The 17,582-nt window shown below is 41.0% G+C and overlaps 1 protein-coding gene across 1 annotated transcript in view; it reads right to left on the reverse strand.

Moving 5' to 3' along the window:
* The window catches only part of LOC148522737 (antizyme inhibitor 2-like), a 72,095-nt gene that overhangs the window by 36,456 nt on the left and 18,057 nt on the right, over nucleotides 1-17,582 (reverse strand). The window contains exons 5-7 of the mRNA XM_088473780.1: nucleotides 17,437-17,571; nucleotides 14,230-14,395; nucleotides 13,605-13,752 (exon numbers count right to left, since the gene is read on the reverse strand). Coding sequence (XP_088329906.1) covers nucleotides 13,605-13,752; nucleotides 14,230-14,395; nucleotides 17,437-17,571 — 449 coding nt within the window. The remainder of the gene's footprint in view (nucleotides 1-13,604; nucleotides 13,753-14,229; nucleotides 14,396-17,436; nucleotides 17,572-17,582) is intronic.

The following is a 17,582-nucleotide window of genomic DNA, read 5'->3' on the forward strand; positions in this document are numbered from 1 at the left end:
AGCTGAAGAAAATGTGAGCCGGAGATGTGCCGCACAGTGGCTGCACGTGTTCATGATCAGCTTACAGGAACTGGAGGAATGACGCGCGTTTCACCCAGAGACTTGTTCACAAGGAATGCGCAGAATGTAGTGATGGGTAGTTCACGAATGATCAGTTCAAAATGAACTGATCTTCAAAATGAACTAGTTCACTCAGTTCACAGCTCTGGCAAAGATCAGTTCATCAGGATCTAAAACAAGTGGGAGGAGTTAGACACAGTGACAGAGAGAGCACAGCAGCTCCATTAGGCATGAGTCAGTACTGCTAAACGACCACAGGTGGCACTGCTATGCTCAGACTGTGTGTGTGACTGTGCAGCTCACTGAACTAGATTCAGGCATTCTAGTTCACTAGATCGAATAGGTCAGTGACTCAGTGACTCATGTGGAGCTGATTGAAATATATTGTCATGATGACTCATTGAGTAGTTCAAAAGTCACATGATACATTCCCCATTAGCTCTCTCACATACAGTTATGAGTCAATACTGCTAAACGACCACAGGTGGCGCTGCTGTGATCAGACATATGCATTGTATGGATATGATGTATATTGTCAGGATTCATTCTCCTAGTATATTAATTCACAAGATACACTACAAATCTGTTTAAGGCAGTGCTGATTGCTGCATGCTACTGTATATACTGTACTTCTGTTTACTCTACAAGACACAGGGGGAGATGTATCAAACCTTCAAGAGTGATAAAATGGAACCTATCAGCTTCTGTCATTTTATAGACTATGCTTTGCATAACTTATTTACTTTATCTCTCTCTCTAAGGTTTGATACATCTTCATCCTATCTTTACTGTACTGATCTCAATTTTATAGGTGTGATGTATAAAACATTCTAAGGAGGACAGGTTAAGAACTTGCCCATATTGAGACCATCCCCTATTTTTATGTGGAGGCTGTAATCCCACCCGCCCTATTGTTAATCTACAGTAGCTCTGGTGTACATTAAGTTACATTAATGGGTGCAATTAAAAAATGAGGCAAAGTTTTTTTCCTTGTAATTACTGTATTTTAAAAGAAAAAAAAAGTGACACGTTACAATACTCTGAATTTGGGTCTCTCTCACTTGTAAATTATGGAAATAAAAATTATAACAACAATTAAATTAACATTGCACTACTACTAGTAGTTTGTTATATATTGCTTTTTTAAAATATTAAAAGATCAGACATATTAAACATAGCTGATCATTTGAACAAGACTATAACTCACCTAATGAGCTAGTAGTTGAAATCCCTACTGTTTGTGTAATAGACTAGTTCTAGGTTTCCAATCACTTCTCTCAGCAGTGTATCAGAGCCAGTGATGTAAAGACCTAAATGAACTACATGAACTGATCATTTGAACTATTCTTTTCAGTGAACTAGATCATAATGAACTGTTCACCAAAATGAACTACATTTTCCATCACTACCAGAATGTAAGGTGCTCAAAGCATCAGTATAAATGTGTAGAGTCAGCCAATCAGATCCATGTTAGTATGATTGATGCATACTATGACCAATCATTGGTAAGCGCTAGAGTGGCCAATCATATGAGGCCATGTGATGACTGACAGATATACCAGCCAATTATCTAACCTAGCTGGATTATTATAGTGGTTAGCTCAAAATAGACAACCACTGTTTCTCATATTTGTTAAATATATAAGTCTACAGCATTTTGAACACATCACATGATTTGTGTGGGTTCAATAGTTTAAATATATAGTATATACAAACAAATAAATCATATTGTATGTGAGCACTTGTCTCAAAATGACAGGTGCTCAAAGCACCATTATAAACGTATAAAGTTAGCTAATCTGATCCATATTAGTAAGCGCTGGAGTGGCCAATCATATAGGGCCATATCCTGACTGACAGTATACCAGCCAATCATCAATCTAGCTGGATTACATAATAATTGGCTCAAAATAGACAGCAACTGTTTCTCATATTTATTAAATATACAGATCTACAGTGTTTTGAGCACAACACATGATTCATTTGGGTTCAACAAGTTAGATGTCTAATTATACATGCAAATGGATCATGGGTATAGATGGAAGAGAGGATTCAAAATTTGTAAAAATTCACGTTGGTATACAAATTGTGTATATAATAATATAAAATATATTATAAAAAATATTAAAAAGTATAGCCCTTAGTAAAATGATGTGTACAGTGTGAATTGTACAGTGATTAAATGTAAAAATGATATATGAGATCTGATAATGAAATATGTGTGCATGGTGAAGAAGTTGGATTGTGTGAATAAAAATAATAAAAAATAATAAATAATAATGTTTAAAATTGTGAATTAAAAAAGATAAGTATGTGATAGTTTTGATGTGTATGAAGAAAGCCTATGTGTAGTATAGAGAATATCTTCTCTGATATGAAATGTGAAAAATAAATAGTGATATTAATGTTTTAAATAGTGAAAAAAATCTCCAATGTGATGAGGTGCTCAGTTGTGGTGCAGGAGCGCGCAGACTAGGATATCTGTTTCTATTAATTAAATAGTGATAAAGAAACAACAGGGTATATATATTATTACTTAGTTACAAATTAAGAAGAAGAGAAAGAGGGGGAGGGAAAACCCCATCTGCCAAAGTAGTGAAAATTGATAATTGATATTAGCATGTCCTATAAGAAAACACTAAAGTTAATGTGTTCATTCATACCATATGGTGCAATGCTGTTCAGCCTAAAGGTCCAACTGCTTTCTTTTTTAAGGAGTTCCTTAGTTATATCTCCTCCTCTTATGCCCAAATTCAGAGTTTCCAAACCATAGACTTTCATACCCTTGTAGGAGTTGTTATGTTTATGATGAAAATGGCGAGCAACAGTCGCCAGTTGTTTCATTCTGGACATATCCAACTGTGCATTCCTGATTGTGCCCATGTGTTCCAGGAGTCTTTGTTTTATCAAACGTGATGTCATTCCCACGTATCTCATTTCGCATGGGCATTCAATACAGTAAATCACATTCTTAGTATGGCAATTTACATAATTTTTCAAAGTTATTATCTTGCCATATTATCTTTTATTTTGGTAGTATTCCTAAAATGGCTACAAATTTTACAAGACCCAAAATGATATGTTCCAACCGTCAATGTTTTTTTTGGGGGGTGTTTGGTATAATGACTTTTTACCAATTTGTCCCTTAAATTTGGGGATCTCCTCCAGCTCATGGAGACATTGTTATCCAGTTTCTCTGCAAGATCTGAATCTGATAATAAGATGTGCCAATGTTTTTGAATTCTCTGTTTGATGTCCCTCCAGTTATGGCAGAAATTCCCCACAAATCTGATATCATCAGATTTTCTAATGGTTTTATTTCTGAAAATCAGAGATTCTCTCGTGGTTTTTGAAACTAGATTGGACGCTCTTTTTATATTTTTTGTGCTGTATCCTCGTTCTTTCAGACGATCTGTCAATTCCCGGCTTTGGATTTTGTAGATAGTATCATCGGAGCAATTTCTCCTGAGTCTCAAAAATTCTCCTTTGGGAATATTGTCTAGAGTGGGGGTAAAATGAGAGCTGGAATGGTGCAAGAAACTATTCGTGGCCGTCTCTTTCCTAAAAAGTTCCATTGCCAAAATGTTATTTTCGTCCCTATATATCTTAAGGTCTAGAAATAAAATCTCTGTTTGGCTTGCCTCATATGTAAATTTTAAGTTGATATTGTTCTCGTTGAGGATACATATGAAATCTTCAAGTTGTTTCATAGTGCCATCCCATATCAACAATATATCGTCGATTTAGCGTAGCCAGGTTTTGATGTGTTGCGTATGATGTTCATTATTATCTTCAAAAATTATTTCATGCTCCCACCAACCTAAATAAAGATTTGCATACATGGGGGCACAAGCGGCCCCCATCGCAGTCCTCTTATCTGTAAAAAGAACTGGTCATCAAATGTAAAGAAATTTTTGTATAGAACAAAGCGTAGAAGTTTAAGAAGAAATATGTGGAAGCTATTGAGTCCTTCCATCCTTAGAAAAAATCTAATTGCTTCAATACCTTGTTCATGTCCTATACTTGCATATAAAGACTCCACGTTGATACTGACCAATAGATTACTTTCATGAAGATGAATGTCATGGATTTTTTCAGAACATCAGTGGTATCTTGCACATAAAATGGTAGTTCTATCACATGATGTCGGAGATGAGTGTCAATGAAGATACTAGCCTTTTCGGTGATACTTCCAATCCCCCGATACAATTGGACTACCTGGGGGTTCACACAGGTTCTTATGAACCTTTGGAAGAACATAAAGTGTTGGAATCCTAGGATTTTCTATGGTTAAGAATGCAAGTTCTTGTTTTGTAATCGTACCTTCATGGGCTGCTCTGTTGATCATTCTTCCATAGTTATCCTTATAATTCTCCAATGGATTAAAGAGTAATTTGATGTAACAATCAGTATTTTTAAGTTGTTTATTAGCTTCTTTAATATACATATTGAGGGGCCATAAGACAATATTGCCACCCTTGTCTGACTGCTTGATAATCACGTCAGGTATAGCTCTGAATTCATCCAGCAGCTGCAGAGAATCTCAATGTCATGATTATCTATTTTCCGATATATCGCCAGTCCATTATTGTTTTTTGAAAAATTTATATTAATGGTATGTGTTTAAAAAAAAAAATCTTTTGATAAAATCATGTTGAATAAGTTTTAAGTAGATGTTCTTGACTTAATACTATCATAAACAAATGCCTGATAATTCCTGAGCAGTTTTTGGAAATCAGTTCAAATCAGCCTTCAACTATCAGACATTAAAAAACATTTTTCTTTAATTTGAAACAACTTAACACTATGGCCCTCATTCAGAGCCACTCGCAAACAGCAGTACGCTCGTTGCGTTCCGATGTTGACTAACCACGCATGCGTCGGTGTTACACTGCGCATGTGCGTACGGCAGATTGCGAGCTTTGTATCTGTCGTTCCTAAAATAGCGTACAGGAAGTGACATGTCAAATGTGATTGACAGAACAGGGCGTTTTTGGGTGTTGACGGGGGTGGAGATGGAAAAACGCAGGCGTGGCGAGGCGTTTTTGGGGCGTACATACATTAGCAGATGCGAGCGTAAAATGTGTTCGGACCGTCACATACGTCACTGGAACATCCTCTTTCCCTTCAAAATGCTCGCACAGTTTAGGGTCTGGATTACTCGACCACATTGGCGATGGCCTTCTCCTCTGTCCCGGGACTCCACGATGTTGCAGCGATTAATCGCGGGTGGTCACAAAAGCAATTAGTGTTGTATTGAAAACCGGCTTGGTATGTGTTTGGAAAGCAGTTTATTGGGATAGCACAAAACCGTACGCAGGTGGAAATCATACCTGCTAATGTCAGGATTACACAATCAATTGGCGTACATTTTTTGGGGATTTTTTTGGCCTCAATTTGTTGTTTATGGCCTATTGTGACAATAATGTCATCATGTTTTAATTAGCTCCCCCTTTTTTTTTTTAATGTGCAATTTGCATCGTTATGTGTTTTTTTAAACGTTCCTTCAAGAGGCCTTTTTTTTAGACAAATGAAATGGTTTTTGGTGTCCTTTTTTGCCTTTAGGGCCAGGATTAAATGTAACCCATTTGTCCAATAATGTCACAATACAATGTCAGATTTTTGTCATAAATTTATTGTTTAAACACAAACCAATTGGCATAATATTTTTTTTTAGTTTTTCTGCTAAAGATACTTTTTATCCAAAAAAAAAAAACAATAACTGATAACATAAACGTACAAAAATAACTTAAAAACATTTCACAAGAAAGGAGAGGGAAGTTTTGACCAGAAAGGAATATGAGCCAAGCACAGAAGGAGTGTGGGAAAAGTCGCCATTGCTGTCACCGTTTTCTCGCCCGTTTGGATGGGGGAGGGTGGGCGCCAGACCGGGTCCGGGATGCCATCGGGCTGGCCTGTCCAGAGGCAGATGTTGTGGCCTCTGGACTAGGCACAGGGCTAGGCACATTTGGAGGATTGGCTGATGTTGTGCCAGAGGTGGAGGATCCTGATGTTCCGGCAGGAAGGGAAGTCGGCTCCACCATGTGCTGGCGAACGAGCTGCTCCAGGGCATCGGCGATGCGGATGTTGGCCCTGGTATTTTCCGCCAGGGCCTGACCAATGGTCACGTTGGCCGCAGCATTTTGCTCCAGGGCCTCAGCCACCCGTAGCAGACTGGCGTCCATCCTCTGCAGAATCTCCATATGGAAATCCGATTTGAAATTGAGTTCTGTGAGGAGGCCCACTGCCTGCGAGGGGGCACGCCCTGGACTGGCTTCTGCAGGGTCCTCAGCCGGATGTACTGGTTCCTCCCCTGCAGAGCCAGCAGAAATTCTGCGGCCAAGGCTTCCCTCTGGAGCAGACTCATCCGCCTGTGTCTCTGTTTGAAAAATGAGAAAAGAGTCACCTTAGAATCTACATATTGGCACAATAGCATTTCAGAGTTGGTGACATCACAATACTTACCTGGGCCAACATGAGGAGCCGCAAAGTCTGGCATGTCCGTATCCATGCTGGACACGCCAAACACCTCCACAGGCTGCACACACCCCTGTGCCAGCTCTTCTAAATCGGTCAACTCCAATGACACAGGGGTGGGACCCCCACCTGTCCCCCTTGCATGCCTAGCCCTGTCCGCGAGTTTTTGCTTTAGGCGATATTTGAAATCGCCCCATCTGTGGGGAAAAATGGAAGCCATTATCCTTTGGTTTAAAATGGGGTTTGTTTTTAGGGGGGGGCAAGGGTTTACTTACCGCCGTTTGACATCCCGGGCTAGACGGACATAATCACCCACCGTATTGACAGCAACGGCTACCTCTTCCCACATTCTCCACTTCTGGTTTAGACTCATATTCCTGTCTGCCTGTGGCAGGATGTCCACACACTTCTGGATCAAAACCTCCATCTCCTTTCTTGTGAAATGTGGCTGCCTTTTTTTTTTGGCCGCTTTGGCCGGAATACTGGGCCCAGCAGCCTCTTCCATGTCATCCTCCTCACCTATTTGTGTAAAATTACAGAATTCACAAAATCACAACTTGCCTCATCTTATGGTTCAAATTAATCGTTGATAGAAAATGCATGAAAGACTTACCGCCTGACTCTTGGGCATTTTTTCCCTGGTCTGTCGCCATGTCTGCGGTCCAAACAAGAAATACACCAGAATTTGAATGTGTTTTCGTGACGTATTTATACATGCGTCCTTATTTTGCGGCCGCATCATTGATTGTGCGGCCCTATGATCCCTCCTTAATTTGTGCGGGAAACGAAACACTATTTATGGCTTGGTGTGTCTCAAGTCGAGGTGGCGTTTTTGGATTGTTGGAGGTTATCTTGGCTGGAGTGTATTGATTGTGTAGAAAGGAGTTGGAGGTTGGAGAATCGTTTGTTGGTTAGATTTGCGTTTTTTTTTCCGTTATCTTTGTTGGTTTATATTTTTGGGACCTCGTTTGTTGATTTGGTAAGTTTTGTGAAGTCTAACTTTTGTTCAATTGTTGTTTCATTGTGTTTCGTATATTTTGTAATTTTTGGATACCTAATTTATTCTATTTTAGATTTTGGTTTTTTTCGACCCCAAAGACCTTTTGATTTTGCATCTTAGATATTTGCTCTTGGTAAGTCCATTTTTTATCTTGTATTAGCGAACTAATTAGCGCATTTTTAGTAGTTACTCTTGTGACTTGTATTAGCGAACTAATTAGCGCATTTTTAGTAGTTACTCTTGTGACTTGTATTAGCGAACTAATTAGCGCATTTTTAGTAGTTACTCTTGGGACTTGTATTAGCGAACTAATTAGCGCATTTTTAGTAGTTACTCTTGTGTCTTGTATTAGCGAACTAATTAGCGCATTTTTAGTAGTTACTCTTGTGACTTGTATTAGCGAACTAATTAGCGCATTTTTAGTAGTTACTCTTGGGACTTGTATTAGCGAACTAATTAGCGCATTTTTAGTAGTTACTCTTGTGACTTGTATTAGCGAACTAATTAGCGCATTTTTAGTAGTTACTCTTGTGACTTGTATTAGCGAACTAATTAGCACATTTTAAACAGCTTAATAATCATTCTAACTTTTTGATGGTTTAGCTTTCGCATTTTTAAGCCAACATTTCGACCCGTTTTGATGTACTGTGTTAAATGTCGCTTTGCGGTTTTGCTAAATGGGTGTTTGGCATATTTGAACTTTGGTCTAGCACAAAATGTATCCACAAAAATGCACAGAGTGAAATGTGTCAAGTAATTTTGTTGTTTATTTTCAGTTTGGACGTATCATGACAATACCCCGGCATGTAAGCAGCAATGGATGCTATCATCAAGCTAAGTTGTTTTAATATAGTTTTGTGGTGGGTCAAAAGCCTTACTTTAAAATTTTGGATTTTCAGGTTGATCTGGGGAGGATTGTTCTGGCCATGCTCCCGGAAGCCGACCAACCTCAATCTCATCCCAGGCGTAGGCATCGTAGGCATGCAAGGCCCCAGATATTTCTAACACGTGTCCCCCTTTTTGGAATGCCCGATGATGAGGTTTTCAGACGCTACCGTCTACCTCCCAAAATCATCATAGACACTCTCTCATTAATAGAAAGTGATCTTGAGCGGCAAATTGACAGTCCAACAGCAATACCACCACTGACGCAATTTATGGCGGTGTTACATTTCTGTGCCTCAGGATCGTTTCAAACAACGGTTGGAATAGTGGCGGGCATCTCCCAATCCTCCTTTTCCCGGATCCTGAGGGCAGTGATGGAGGCACTTTTCAAGCACCTCCATCATTTTATTCAAATGCCTTTGGATATGGGTGCCCTTAGTGTGGCCAAGGCCAATTTTTACCAAATAGCTGGCTTCCCACACATCATAGGGGTTGTGGATGGTACTCACATACCACTTCAGCCTCCAGCACGGCTGGAGGCAATATTTAGAAACAGGAAACACTATCACTCCCTGAATGTAATGGTGGTATGTGATGCCTCCCTCCAGATCCTGTCCCTGAATGCTAAGTTACCAGGAAGTGCACATGACTCCTTCGTCATCCGGCAATCAGGGATATGGCAGAAATTAACCAACCTACAAGCTGGTGATGCGTGGCTTCTGGGTAAGTGGAGACCTTTAGTACATAACAATGTTAAGCTTGATACACAGTGTTCCTGATGTTGTCTCTTATTTTTCACAGGAGACAGTGGATACCCTTGCATGTCCTGGCTGCTCACTCCTTATTTGGCTCCCACACCAGGCCCACAAAGTGAGTATAATTCCGCACTTACAGCCACCAGGCAAGTGGTGGAGCGCTGTATCGGCCTTTTAAAAGGCCGATTCAGATGCCTCCACCGCTCTGGTGGCGAGCTCATGTATTTGCCGGATATGGTGTCGAAAATTGTGGTCCTGTGTGGGATATTTCACAACATCGCCATAAGGAGTGGTGTCCCAATGCAGCCAGAGGATGCCTTACCTGAGGATGGCCCCCCCGAGGTTGGTCGGAGGTCAGTATGTGGGGGGGCCATACGCGATGATGTGGTGGCCAGATTTTTTAGGTAAGTTTGACCCAAACTACAGTGTTTATACCTAATGTGTTTGTTTGCGAACATCTAATTTATTTTTATTTTTTCACCATCTTCTGTTTGTTCACATAATCTTTGCCACTCCAACGCTCACTACTTCCTGCTACCCTTACCAAACCTGGATCTGGTGATTTTGGCCATATATTCTGGAACCCATATCGCAACGCCATGTTTGTGGAATCATGTTGGCATGGTCCTTCGTCAACCAGTTCTTGATTGTTTTTTTAAATTAAATATTTTATTTGTATGTGTTGGATTTGAGATTATCAGTGTTTTTTGGTTTTGGGACTGACCACTTTGATTTCTCATTTAAGTTGTGAATAAATGTTTGGAGAGTGAAATGGTCTTCCTTTTTTTGGACGTTAACAGCAAGTGTAACCAGGTTAACACACCTTACAATTGACTAAGGGGTAATCCAGTACTGACACCAGTTGATGTAAACTGAAATATGTTTGCAGGTTCCCAACCCACACCAAAAGGAAGCCTGTCCAAACCTTTGGATTTTGAAGATTGGCCTAAGCAGCTTGCGCACCAACTAGGAACCTGTAAACCGGCGAAATATCTAATTGACACTACACCCAAAAAGGGAAATGACATTGTTACTGTTATGTGTTTCTTGTGGCTGTTTAACATACAAATACAAAATACAATCTAACTTTTAAAAAATGGAAATCCATGCAGGAACAGTCTACTTATGTCAGGGAAAACTATTTGTGTTTTAGAAAAAAAGAATGAGCCAGAACATATATTAGAACTACAAAATTTATTTACAAAACGAATCAAAAAAAAAAAAACTACTGGCGAAGGATGCCAGACAGCCAGTCAAGGGCCACAAGAAGGCCAATTACATGTTGCCGCATCTGGCCAACACAATCCTCCACCTCTTGACGACGCCTCTGTTCCTCTGTGGGTGAGAAAAGTGTGTGGATTAATAAAACAATAGGGAATCCACATTAAAAAAACAAAAACACAACGAAATCACTCCTAAACCGAAAAAACAAAAAAAAAAACAAAAAGGGGGTGCTGGCAAAAATACAAGGCCTATGTACAAATTCACACAGGTGTGATATGTGTATGTTGAAATCAGCAGGAAGAGGTAAAGGCAAACTGCTAAATCAACAAAAGTAAACCAAACAAGCACGAATAAAGGCACGACACATGATTACATACAAACAGTTTGTGGTTAAAAAAAATGAGAAAGAAAAACATACCGGGAGCCAAAACGGGAGCTCCGGAAGTCCATCCATGTTCCTCCTCGGAGGAGCCTTCATTCCCCAAAGAACGGGGAGGGGTAATGATGGACTCCGGGGAGGGGGTAATTGGAAGAGGGGTGGGTGGAGGAGAGGGGGAAGTGGGACGGAGGGGAAGGAGGCCCGACAGTTCCGGGAGAGGGTCTGGGAAGGCTGGGGAGGAGTGGGGTATAGGGGAAATATTTGGGGTGGAGTGTTGGCTGGGGGTTGGGGATAGTGGCCGGGAACGCCGTCTGGCCGGACGGTGACGGCGTAGTCTTGGCTGTCCTCCTAAAATATGTAAAACAAATTGAGGTTAGTTTCTGGGCAAATCTGGGGCCCAAATTAAAAAAAAAAAACCAGCAACAAAAAACATGCAAAAAGAAGTAGAATGAAAAAAACAGAAATAGAGGGAAAACATGCACACGCAGATATGAGGACAAATAATTAATAGGACAGACAGGAAAACATGCACACGCAGATATGAGGACAAATAATTAATAGGACAGACAGGAAAACATGCACACGCAGATATGAGGACAAATAATTAATAGGACAGACAGGAAAACATGCACACGCAGATATGAGGACAAATAATTAATAGGACAGACAGGAAAACATGCACACGCAGATATGAGGACAAATAATTAATAGGACAGACAGGAAAACATGCACACGCAGTTTGCCCCACAAACACAAACATGAAAACCACAATACATAACACTTACTTTCAAGGATCTGCATGCGAAAGCATGCCAGCAAGCGGGGCGTTCGCCGTTGCAGGTCTGACCACCTGCGCTCAAGCTGCCCGATGTTGCGGCGTGAACCCATCGACCGCAGGCGGGACCGTGCCTCCGCATACGCGGAGCGCTTCTGCCGGTTGGTGATGGGTGGAGGCTGGCTGGTGATCCGCCTATCCATCACCTCCGTAAGCACCAGCAGCTCGCGCCTGGTGAATGCGGAGGCTCTCATGATGGCAATGGAGTTTTTCATACAAAACATTTTTGATAAAGTGTGGCCCAAATTTCTGATTGGCTAATGTATTTTGGAAATTAACAGGAGCAATTTTATTGGTTAGTGTATGAGTCATGTGTTCAACAGGGCCAGAAATCTCTGGAGAGTTATGATAGGCTTGATGCAGTGACATGCGTTTGCAAATTTAAATAAAGAAATGAACCACGGAAAATATGCGGGGATCCACAGCAATAGAACAATTGTTTAATTGTGGTTCACATGTTTTTTGAACAATAAAAGTGAATGTTCCATCCGTACGTATTCTGCGGGTAAACACAAACACGGACAAGAGTAAAGTTTCTTGCATTGTGTTGAAAAAAAAAAAAATGAGCTAATTGATACATTGATTGGCATGATACGATTGAGGGAGGTAGGCAGAATAAAGGAGCAGGTAATCGACATCTGACAAGGCCACTTCCGGTTTCACTTGTGCGTGCGTTCCCTTCAAGCCATTTCGGGGATGTACGCTCGCTATTTCGCACGCTCGTTAGTTAGAGGAGGGGTCGCCTGAGTTTAGGGAGGAATTTTAGATGCGAACGAAAATACGAGCGAGCCATTGAATTTAAATAATTTTGTACGTACGCCTAACGTACGTGCGCCCGCTTGCGAGTGGGTCTGAATGAGGGCCTATATTACTAACACACACACACAAAATTAATATTTAATAAACATACTGTAAAGTTAAACTCCGCTTTATGAGGGGTTACATATATATGAGTCATTTGAAAATGAAAGACTTGTTATTTTTGAAGACTTTGGGGCATATTCAGTTGGGTGCATGAATAGCAAAAATCCTGCACCTGCGAGGTTTTACCTGCAGGTGCGGGATTTTTGCTTTTCAATTAGGCGCTTGTTTTTTTCATTTTTGTGCCCCGGAAGGTTTTTTTTCACGCACCTCCAGAGCAACTGTGATTTTTCCCAAAATTTTTATTTTTGGGGAAAATCACTGGGACTTGCTCTGGGACCCCGGCGGTAACTCCCCTGAGGACTAATTATGCAAATGGAAGTTTCCAATTTGCTTAATTAGTCCTTAATTACTTACCTTTGGCAGCGTTGTCTTCTGCATATTCTTCTTCATCCAGCGTCGGAAGCCGGGTCCCCTGCTGCTGGGTGAGTATGGCAGTGTGTGTGAGTGTTTGTAAGTGTGTATAAGTGTTGTGTGTGTCCCCTGGTGTGTGTGCCCCCCCAGTGTCTGTGTGCCCCCCCCTGGAATGGGTGCTGGGAGAACTACATCTCCCAGCAGCCCTTGCCCCTCCCACCAGCCCCTGGAGCCTATGTGCAGCCCCCAGGGCTCCCAGCAGCCCCCTCTCCAGTGAGAAGATGGAGAGGAGGCCACCGGGAGCCGTGGAGACCACTGGAGATCCCCAGCCAGGTTTTTTTTTTTCTTGCGCTGCAGCTTTTCAGAGCTGAAAACCCCACAACCACTTTTTCTTTATTGGATACCGTGGGTATCGGGAGCGAGCATACCCACGGTATTCCAAAATTGGGTGCGAGGGACGCGCCCAATTGAATATGCCCCTTTATGTAGTTTCTCTGTTCTTGATACATTTAAAGTTGGTACACTAAATAAAATAAGAATTCTGAAATTACGATGTAAATATTTAAATTTACAGAAACCATTTATACCCATGATCAAGTACGTTTTATGCTGGAAATTAATTTATTTGCCAGAAAAGTGCATTTTAGGTGAAGGATAACGGTATCGCTTCCGAGAAAACTTCTATGTATACATACAGTAATTCTAATTTCTCACCTTTCACGTAATTCTCTTTTTTGGTTATAATATTGGCAGCAAGGGCAAAAGCAGAGCAGACATAATATCTCCCGGGCTCTGCGATGACTTCTACATCCTCCGTACTAGGAAAATACTGATTCAGGGATTCAACTATCACAGCAGCAAACTGGGAACAAGAAAGGTAGTGTGACCGTAACAGTGTGCTACTAAGTTGCCATATACATTATTCCTGCATAGTATATGTAATGTATAATCATATGTGTAACTTGTATTTGTAGCATGGCAATGCCTATTTTGATGTACAGTACATACCATTAAATATATATTTATAGTGTTAGGGCTCAAGCATAGGTGGTCGGGGGCAATTATGAAATAGAAAAATCGAAGGAAACTTCCTGAAAAGTTATAACTTTAAATAGATACATTTTGAAAAGTTTTACATTTTATTATTAAAAATGCCCATCTGAGGCCTGAGAAACATTTTGGAACAGGAAAGCATAAATCACTGCGGTAAAGGCACAGATTAGTTACAGAAGGCGCCATTAAAAACAAAAGATCCTGCACCTGTCGAATGAAGAAGCTTTATTTGCCCCCCATCTCTTTTCCGGCAGTTTACGGTGATTAAAATCTCTTCTAATCTCACCTCCTCAAATTTTGGCTGGAAATCCTGGTGACCAGGAAACCCCCCTCCAATATCCAAGACTCTCATCTGGTGTCCCAGTTTATTTCCAATTTCAAACAGATGTCTGGCGTCTGCAATAGCCTGGTGAAAACTCTGGGGGTTACTGGAGCCAGAACCAATATGGAAGCTGAGGAAAGAAGATGGATGTACAGCAGTCTGATAATTGCCGACTAGTTGCCATGTTGAATATTATACGCAAGGTCACGGATTTAGTCTCTGAAAACTAAAGATGTGTGCCGAACCATTTTTGCTGGCTTTGTTTTTGGTTCTAATTCGTCAGACAGTTTTGGTTTTGCCAAACTGCCGTGACTGGTTTGGGATTTTTTTCCCCAAAATTGGCAAAAAACTATATAATCACATAATTTGAGCCTTTTTTTGTTCCTAGAGTAGTATAATCTTCAATAACATTAATTTCCACTCATTTCCAGTCAATTTTGACCACCTCACAATATTTTTATAATCCAATTTAGCCAAAAAAGTTTGCACCGAGCTAGCTGGCTGACTAAGTTAAGCGACAGCAGTGGGTGGCACAAACTCGTGGCAGTTCATCTTCCAATATGGCACATCAGGAAACAACTGTTTTCATTAATCAAGAGGCCTGTGGGAGAGGGAATATGTATGTAGTTGAAGGCAGGGAAAGGAAGGAAGGATTGATTAGTTTGTAAATTTAATTAAAAATTTTGATTCCGAAGCAATTTTATGTGAGAGGAGGTGAGGGCATTGGTGAACATTAAGTCCCATCAACTGGGTGGTTCAGAATTTTTTTTCTTAAATTAAAGGGGCATGCAGGAGATGATGTTTGTGGCCATAAACATTACTGGACATATTCGGCATTCAGCAACCGCATGTTGAAGATTTCAGTGGCTGTTGCAGTTCAACTTCCAACATGGCACATCAGGAAACAAATGTTTTTATTAATCAAGAGGCCTGAGGAAGTTGGAGTGTGTATGTAGTTGAAGGCAGGGAAAGTAAGGGTTGATTTGTAGTCAATTTAATCTAAGTTTTGGATTCCAAAGCAAATTTATGAGGGAGGCGGGGAGGCATTTACAAAGAAAATGTATTCATTCACATCAGTCCTTTCCCCAGTGGAGCTCTTCGGTGGTTCAGAATGTAAAAAAAAAAAAATCAGAGGCATGCAGGAGATGCAGTCTGTGGTTGTAAAATATTCTGAAAATTTTTGCCATTCATCAACTGCATGTAGAAGATTTCAGTGGCTGTGGTAGTTCAACTTCCAACATGGTACTATAGGAAACAGAGTGGCAGTACATTTTCATTAAAAAAGAACTAGATCAGTGGCCAGAGGGAGGTATAGTATATATGTAGTGGAAGGAAGGGAAAGGAGGGATTGATATGTTGGTAAATTTAATTGAATATTGTGATTCTGAAGAAAATTTATGAGGGAGGAGGGGTATCCGATGAGACCCGTGCCCCGACTGGGGTTTTCCCACCAGGCTTGGATTCAAAATGGAGGCAAAACGTCATCAATCCTGCATTAAATTTCACGGGTTTTATATTTGATATAAAGTCTCTTTGCAGTGATTTGGGCACAATTTCACACAGGACCACCAGAAGGAGAGCTCACACTAAAATACCAGGGCAGAAATGAATAAATAATTACAACTGGGTGAAGATGTCCCATGTTTTGCCCACCCAATAAACTTGGTGGTTCAGAATTTCTTTTAAAAATGAAAGGGGCATGCAGGAGATGCTGTCTGTGGCAATAAACATTTCTGGACACTTTTGGTATTTACAACCGCATGTCATAGATTTCAGTGGCTGTGGTAGTTCAACTTCCAACATGGCACATCTAGGAAACAACAGTGGCACTGCAGACAGGATGGCAGTTTAGTAAACTATAAAAATGTTTGTCATCTACGCAAAAAGACAGCAATCCCCCAATCAGTGCATATTGCAAAGAAAAGAGGTGTCCTTGGGCCCTTCCACCAACCCTTCTGTTGTATATATTAAACAGGACATGCACAGATTAACAAACCAATCACTTCATCGACAGGGACTGCCACTTATGGCTGAAGTGATTGGTTAGTTTGGACCCCCACAAAACAAGCTACCAATGGGCATAAGGCAGTTCATTCTCCTCATCTGATTTCTCACCCTCATCAGTGTGCATATCATCCTCACACAATATTAATTCATCCCCGCTGGCATACACTATTACAGGTACCTCTGTATCTAGCTTACGTAATTAGCGGTAAAGCTCTTCCTCATGGAATTTCCCGTTCATTTTGATGGACATCATCTTTTCCACATTTTGGGGAAGTAGCCTCCTACGCCGATCACCGATAAGGTTCCCTGTTGTGCTAAAATTTCTTTCCGAGTACACATTGGAGAGTGGGCAGCTTAAGTAATGCAAAGCATTTGCCTTTCCAATAGTCTAAGAGATTCTGTGACATGCCTATGTGTACGGTGTCATTAAAATAATTCCGTATCGGATGGAGTCGTGGTAGCGGTGCCACTAATTTTTGGCAATTCTTTTAGATCCAACCAGATGTCACGATGTTGTGTTGATTCCTCTGCGTCACCACTGGATCTTTTGGGAAAGCTGAATTTTTTCCTGGCTGCTGTCATTGAAACTGAAGGAGGAGATGTCGTTGTGTCGTGTACCACTTGAGCTGCCAACTTGCCCACCTGGAGCTCTTTGCATCACTTAAGATCCGGGTCAGTTGGAAAGAAAGACACAATGTATGACTTAAACGTAGGATCAAGCACAGTCGCCAAAATGTAGTAATCCGATTTCAAGATATTGGCAACCCTTGGATCCCGACGAACCGAACAAAGGACTTGATGTGTTTCACCGACCATCCCCTCTTCACCACCCCCAAACGACACTTCCTGTCAATCACTCTGCGATGGGTCTGCGTAGTCACTGCGATCTCAGTCCCGATTGCAGTGGTCGGTTTGCGCACTGCAATGCATATGTATGCACAGTACACAACAATCTGGCGATTGCGTGCATATTAGCAACTGCCATCCAAGATGAATCAGGCCCTATGGCAGGAATAATGTAATTTGCTGTACCCTAAATCAGTCTCTTATCAACATGAAGACATTCAGAATATTCATCTAGCTCTTTTTACTGCATCAGGTAATCCCGTCACTGTCCTCACTGCAATCAAAACAATGGTGCACAAGCAATCTGTTACATATTACCTGACTCCAGTGACCAGCAGATTTAGGCTCTTTGCGACCTTCAGGAGGTGCTCAGACATCTCTATGGGGGCACCAAACTTTTTGCTGAGACAACTAATTGATTCCTTATCATCAGTGCTGATACGAAGGATCATCCTGCACAGAAG

This window comes from Taudactylus pleione, unplaced genomic scaffold (assembly GCF_031769625.1).
Source record: "Taudactylus pleione unplaced genomic scaffold, aTauple2 ptg000140l, whole genome shotgun sequence".
NCBI lineage: Eukaryota > Metazoa > Chordata > Amphibia > Anura > Myobatrachidae > Taudactylus > Taudactylus pleione.